The 7,477-nt window shown below is 36.3% G+C and overlaps 1 protein-coding gene across 2 annotated transcripts; it reads left to right on the forward strand.

Moving 5' to 3' along the window:
- Nucleotides 1–650: 650 nt before the first annotated feature.
- On the forward strand, nt 651–7,477 carry Smp_167170.1 (putative ancient ubiquitous protein; the record flags this gene model as incomplete). Of its 2 annotated transcripts, XM_018794379.1 has the most annotated exons (10): nt 651–799; nt 837–908; nt 941–1,075; nt 1,112–1,265; nt 2,671–2,761; nt 2,793–2,902; nt 2,942–2,980; nt 4,323–4,523; nt 5,620–5,920; nt 6,932–7,477. In XM_018794379.1, 9 exons carry the CDS (start codon nt 904–906, stop codon nt 7,180–7,182), a joined length of 1,287 nt encoding a protein of 428 aa, XP_018648798.1. The 2 variants fall into 2 exon arrangements, with proteins under 2 accessions (XP_018648798.1, XP_018648797.1); XM_018794380.1 differs by lacking the exon at nt 651–799 and having other exon boundaries at nt 904–908; nt 2,793–2,893; nt 6,932–7,182.

The following is a 7,477-nucleotide window of genomic DNA, read 5'->3' on the forward strand; positions in this document are numbered from 1 at the left end:
TGATTTATTTTATTCTGAGCCCTGGCCTCCTACGATGGCCCTGTTGGCCTAATCGAAATCAGTCAATCTTGGCGAAAGCTGGCCCGATCACCCACACTCTAGTCAACACACTCAGTCGATGTTCTGACTCCGAATATGTCTGGCATATGTATAGCGTCGAAACTGGTTGTTATGGTCGCTTCTTGTTTCTTGGCTCAGTGTGGTTACGTCGTACTTCTGCAGCGTTTTTCTGTCCGGACCCTTACGAACACAATCCTCAGATTTTGGATACAAACCCCTCCATTGTTGTACCTATTCATTAACTGCGAACTTTTCCTTTTTTTCTCCTACCTATCCATTCATTGTTTCCCTCACATTTTGACTTTCATGAAACTTTTTAATGGAATCATACTCAAAAATATGGAAAACCGAAAGGCTCTTTATAATGTGAAGATTTCTAGCTCCAGGAATCTTGTTACTGTGAGACTAACCTGCTGGCCTTGAAAAATATCAGCTTCCTAAAGTATTCAGTAATATTATAGCAACTAACTGCTAATGATGTTGAGTTGTTGTCCAATACTAGGAGTTCAGCTTAAAGTGATAAAACAGCACAAGCAATCAATTTATAAAGAAAAATTGGAAATTGGATTGTTGTTGCGGGAGTCATCCTCGTATTCTCTAGGTCACTACGGTTGTGCGTAGTGGGTAATGCGTCCTGATTCATTTAGACATAAAAGCGTATTATTAGGGTTTGAAAATTCGCAGATTGCTACACCTAGTGAAAAATACTGAATACATCTGTTGATTACTCAGGATAACGGTAAGTTTCCAGTACATACTGTATATGGTCGTAAAAGGTGTTCCGTTTGCTTATCTATTTCATCCTGTTCTTACCGAATAGGGACTAAACTGAGTCACATTAAAATGAGGTAACTGGAAACCTGTTGTCCTAACTTGTTAGAATCGTCTTCCCATATGGTCTTTTTGTACTCCCATATACTCCTTTAGGGGTAGTAATTGTGATTTTGCGTCTGGTAATATTTATGCACGCCTTCCTAGCCTCATGGGTGCTATCTCAGTTCGAATACCTTCGAAGGTTAGTTATATTGGCACTGAACTATTCTATAACCAGATTTGTGTTGCGCTCTATGTGCACTGTCCTGGGTTTCGTCGTATATATCGACTCAGATCTTCGTACCGATCGAAACACATGTATGCCTTTCGTATCTAATTACGTTACTCTGTTTGACCATTTGGTGCTGTGTCTATCCGAGGATTGTATTACAGTAAGTTTTTCTATCTTATCACATTTGTAACATGTACAGGTCTTAACATAACTATTAGATTTATTTATTTAAACACATAAATATTGGTACAAGGAAGCACCAGATACATATGCGCCACACAAATCGAATGAGACTTGTGTGAGGGCTGTGATACTGCCCAGGTGCCCAAACTGAAGCAGGTGGTTTTCTTAGGGGCCCACACCCGGAGCCTTTGACCTAGAAGTCTAACCCACAAGGCAGTGGAGCATCGTGAGGAGATGCAGTCCCATAGTAGCCGGTGACCAACAATAGGTTCATACTCCATTTGTTCCCTCAGGATGCTGTAGTCCATGTGCACCATTGGTTAGGAATCAGGGTTTTCCAACTCCCTTAGGTGGACTTTCCGTGTCCACTGACCCGGTTAAAGCGCCGGACATTCGCTTTTCGTCCCCTCACTTTCGTGAACAACACCCCCGCCACGAGAAGGCAGTGAGTAGGACTTCCCTGGTAGAGGCTATATACGCGTGGCCATGTGAGAGCATTTCGAGAGAGAGTGGACTCTCGGCCGTACCAGGGGATTTGGGGGCAAAAATTAGATTAGATAAGTTTAATCCCAACCATCAACGGAAATCGGTTCAAAGGTAGCACCTGACTAAGTCATACTCACCAACGCCTGGTAATAATTGCATTTTGTGGTCTCAAAGGTGTGTTCAACTTAGTTGACCGGGCGTTGCTGTGAAGTTACATTATGAAAAACCTACCGCAGAAGTTCATAAAACTTACAGAAGGTCTACTCGAACTCTGTTGATCAAATTAAAACTTCTGGTGATCTGTCATCAAAACTGTGGACTCCATTTTCTTAGAGTTGTTCACTATCCTCATTTCTATTTAATTTCGTTGTGGTTAATCTACATGGTAGGCTTTTGTGCTGCAAAACATAGGAAGAATCAAGTTCAAACAAAAAAGCCGTCTCATTCTGTATCTATAGTCTTTAAAAACATAATAGCATTCAAAAGACTAAAACAAGACATTTGTTAAATGCCTCACATTTCTAGCCATTAATTTAACTAGCTAGGTAAGTGCCAAGCTGAATCGGTCTCCTACATACAATTGCTCAGTGTTCTCCAATTTGCTTTGGAAGTATGCATTAATTTCATGAGTTGTGTAGGCCGACACAGCATATATAATAATCGTACTCTAGATCTTTTAGTTTGTAAATAAACTTGTAAGTTGGCATCTGCATAATTAACTTTTGTCAGTTATGTGTTGATATTTAACTCTGACAAACACTAAAATCTTTGTTTGAAATTCCACCTTGTAAGATGTCCTTTCATCCGTTAGTGTGTTTTTTGGAACTTATGAACCCATCCATACTTAAAGTATGCATGAAATGAGGACTGATTTTTTAATTATTAATAATCAACAGCCGAACACACATGTCTTCCATTGGAAGTCAATTCCACATAGCAAAGAAAAGACTCGTTCTGTCCCTGAATTCGTTCTTCGGTGTGCACGAGGTGAGTCCTTATTATGCTAAGTATTTTCTAGACAATCATCAACCTGTCCACCTACTTCCCGAAAAAGCACCGTCTGGTTTATCCGATTGCCTTTTCAAGTTTGATTACAAGATGTTTGGTTCGGTGGATAAAGTGCAACCTGTGAGTGACAACATTTATGATACCTAATATTTTCTTTAGGTGGCACTTAAGGTTCATCGAATCTTTCCTATTAAATTAGTAAGTCAACTATTTCCAATTGGTTATATTCGTCATTCCGTCAATTGTTCCGAATAACTTTCAACTCACGGTCATTCATGATTATGTGATATTTGTGGCTTAAGACGTGATGATTAAAATTTTGATTTATAAGTCAGCGGATTGTGAATGGCCTTATTACGATAAATTAGTTCTCAAATAATGTAATAAATCAAATTAATGTTTGCGAATGAAAACAAGTTTAAAAGTTAAAGACAATGGTGTTGGGTGAACATGCATTCATAAGAAGATATAGTTTCTCAAATCACGTCTATACTGGAAAGTATTATACTTTTACTTCACTTGCATAATTTTTTCAGAAGCACTTAGCCCGTTACTTTTTCAGTGCCGTATCAGTTTTTAACACTTGTTATACAATATTTTTCGTATTACGTATTAATTACATTGTGCACTTCTTGTATACCAAGTAAGGAGGAGTCAGGGCTATATTATCTGCTTACTCATCAGGTTTTGCATAATTTGATTTTTTTCATGAGTGACTTAACTTCGTAAACAAGGATGTTTGGTGACCGTTTTTTGTTTATATGGTTGAATAAAGCATTAAAGTACTACATTTCCTCCTGCTTTGAAAGTTAGTATTAATAAAACTCCATGTACACGTCATTTTAGTCTGTGCAGCTACTTACTTAGACTTGTTACTAGACGGGTAATTTCTCTAAGAACTTTGGGCTAAACTCTTTACACAACGCTAGACTAGTAATGTTTATTCGTTAAGCAAACTGACACTTCATTTACATTTTTCTGGATTAAAGTCACCATATAAATGTGGTCAGCTAATATATGGCGCATATATATATATATATATATATATATATATATATATATACTATTGAACTAGCTGACTATTTAGGTCTTATGGATTTTTGATTTGTAATAGTAGGCACAAGCGATTGAAATAAAAAAGTATCCGTTTTTATGAATTATCATCTTAGTATATAGATATCAAAAATCTTCATCCATAAAGAGCAAAACATAGTGAAAGCAATTATGGAGACATTCTTACAAGGCTTTCTTGACTTAAACAATGCATTGATTCTCTGAGTTATAAGTGGCATATTCACTTCATTGTAGAACTATATTTCGTATGCCCAATAATCTATCATACTTTACCACTGAGTTATTGTTCGTACCTGTTTGGTTTATTATCATCTATATCGTTTTTCCTAGGTAAGTTCGGCTATTTGGCCTTTGTGTTGTTTCTTTTACAAAGAACCTTACATCTACAAAACAGATTTTAAAATATTGCTCGTTAGTATTCAAACATGCTATGCTTCATTTATACTAATGCATAAATTTCTTGTAGGTGGTTCATCCTGTTTTTTGGTTTATGGAGCTTTTGTGGCAGTTCTTCACTCCTTTTACATATTATCATGTCAAATATTTAACTCCGATTAGTCGGATGTCTAATGAAACAGATGAGGATTTCTGTGAAAGGGTTCGTTCCGCTATTGCTTCCTCCCTCGGAGCTACACTCAGCCCAATAAATGCTGAACATCTGGCAGATGTGAGTGTTAAGATAATTTCAGGTTTTTAGTGTACATATTTTGCACAGTTAATAGCAAGAGTTTATCTCCTGTAATGATTGATAATTTATTACGTATAAGTCTAGTTGTAGTCATAAACATTCGGACTTACAAGTGCACACACTAATCTTTTATACCTCCTGTTACGTCACTTAGTAGACAGACACGAATTACATATGCCTTTAGAACTATTTAGGTTTTTTTTCATGTGACAAACATTTTAACGTTGTAATCATTCTATGCAGTATATTTCTGTATTCATTAACTAGTTGAAATACTTTTTTTCTGAAAGATGTATTTATCTATCTAGGATATAGTAAGCAGTGTTTGGTTCGCATATATGCCAGCAAAACAAGTATGCGGTTAAAAATATGCGGAGCAGTTGCACTGTTGGTCATTTAGCAGTTCTGTGTCCTAATGAAACGAATAAGTTGCGTGTGATAGTCCTAATGTTTTAGCAGTCAGATGTCAGTGATCCTCATACAACAAGGGTGACTACATAACAGTATACGAACGTGTATATTTTCCGTAAGTCTAGTGATTTATCGTTGAAAACTAAGATAGTGTGTCTAAATAGATGCTCTCTACTAAAACATCTAGCTGGCGTGGCTTATACTTTGAGATCATTTTCAGCAACCGAATAAAATTAAAAAGCATGTCGTCTTACAGATTGTTTAGCTTTGAACAAAAACATCTACAATAGAATAATGATAAGTGTGTTTTGTAAGTTGTCATCGCATTTTTTTCTATTTGAGGTCCCGTTACATGAAAATAGATTCAAGCCCGTAGTGCACCAGTTCAAAGTAATTAAACAGCCTTACAGAAATGATCCGAAATACGAAGTTTAAGTTAGTACTAACAACTAAGTTATGTCTTTGATAAATTATCATTAATTTGCAAGACTTATTGACATTCTAAAACGTATTACGCAACTTTCCAAGCTGTTTATCCTAATTTGTTAATCTGAACTATCACATTAGTTCTGGTTCAAAATCTCTTTCCGGATACAATTATTTTTGTTTTATCAAATTATTTCCCTATGAGATAGTTGTTCCCTAAATTACTTTTTATTTCTAGTACACTGGAACGGAATCACCGATTGCTTCGCTTTCTCTCCCTAATGCACGATCTTGTACTATGTCTAGTTTATCTGCAACGCCACCCAGTTCCCCTTTGTCTAGAAAGCATTCTACGAGTTCGTCAAGCGATTCTTTAATTTCGAACATACTCGAGTCCGATGGAATTCGTCTTCGCCACTGTACTCAGCCTAATCACGAAGCCTCCGAAACCTACTCGTGTTTCTCTTTCGAACATCTAGTACCTCGAGTCAGTGAAATACTTCGTGACATACCAGCGTCTCGGATCCGTGAAGCTCTTGGTAAGGTTTCATACCTGGTGTAACACTGTTTTTAGTTAGGTAAAAACTGGATTTCTGCTTGTAATCTAATTCTTGGTGTATATAATACCCAGCCACCGGTTTAAGATGGACCAGGCTTTTAATATGTAAAGCAACTATCCATACGTACACGATTTGACACACTCGTTTTGGTACAGTTAAACACTGGTAGTATTTTTTTGAGACACTTGTAAGATAACTGTTAGCAGTGTCCGATATGAAAATAGATAAATCCCTACTGAGACCCAATAACAATATGTTGTTTATACCAAATACCAAATTATTGGACAATGGCCGAAAATTTACTTCCCAAATATGATTACCTGTAGATAAGTTTTTGAACTCAGTATATTGCATTCTTCATAAGGCACGCAGAATTGTTTCATTTCTTCTGCGAAACTGAGTTAACTATTGAACAAAGAAGGTGTATGGGCTCTTAGGATATTTCGTAGCTTACTTACTAAAGTTTCACTGTTAATCTCAGAAATTCAGAATTTAAAAAGCCTATCGAAAAAGATCACATCGAGGTTTTAAAGCTATTACGCAAACATTGTAAGTGCCAATTATTGTCACAATTGTCAGTCTCGTAGGTTTTTGAGGGAGTTTTAGTCACATTTGAAAATATTTAACACTTACAATTTTATGCTGAGAAATACCAGGGAAACCAACCACAGTACTGATTATGATGTCCTAGAGGATAGGATACTTACTCAACGTACTTCATTATAAGTAGCTGGTGATTCAGATTTTCATTACAAAAGTGAAATCCTACTGATGTTAGAGTAGGAATATGGTAATTTATCCTGACGTAATACAATCTACACATTTCGACTGCTGAACGATTTATTCTGATGCGGAAGAAAATTTGTCATATGTCAATGGATTTTAAGCTAGTCCAATATTTTCGTATGATAAAAATAAGGATTCAATGCACGTAACGTTTTTTAATCCAATTTGAATATTATATCCGCGATTGGTACATTTTTTGTTTAGTGAATACTCAAGGTGACGTTGAATCAGCTATTGACTACCTTTTGGAAAATTCAAATGATTCGGATACTCAACGAGGCAGTAATCAGGTCGATCACACCATGTCTGTTATGTCTCCCAGCAGGTTCGCAGTTGCTGCCCCACAGTTCCTACCGAACTCTAGTTTACGTCAATTAAGCCTTACTGAACGTCGTGAGGCTCTTTTAAACCATGCGCGTCAGCTGTATCGTTCTCGTCAACAAAAATCCGCTTAATTCATGGCGTAAGATCCCGCCGTTTAACAGTCCTTTTAAAGTTACTGAACTGTGATTCTTTTCATATATCTCTGACCGCCAACTACTTTCTCGTAAACTTAAATGTTAATGAGTTAAAGCCATATCTGATAAATCCTGATTACTTTAACTCTCAGTTTATTAGTTTTTCATCATTGTATAATAATAGCAAGATATCTTTCGATTTTACATGTTTTTACATTACTTGACTTTGTGGTGATCTGTATAATTTTAAAAATTCCCATATTGTGATTTAGAACAATATATATAAACGAAC

Source organism: Schistosoma mansoni, chromosome 1, assembly GCF_000237925.1.
Source record: "Schistosoma mansoni strain Puerto Rico chromosome 1, complete genome".
Taxonomy (NCBI): Eukaryota; Metazoa; Platyhelminthes; class Trematoda; order Strigeidida; family Schistosomatidae; genus Schistosoma; species Schistosoma mansoni.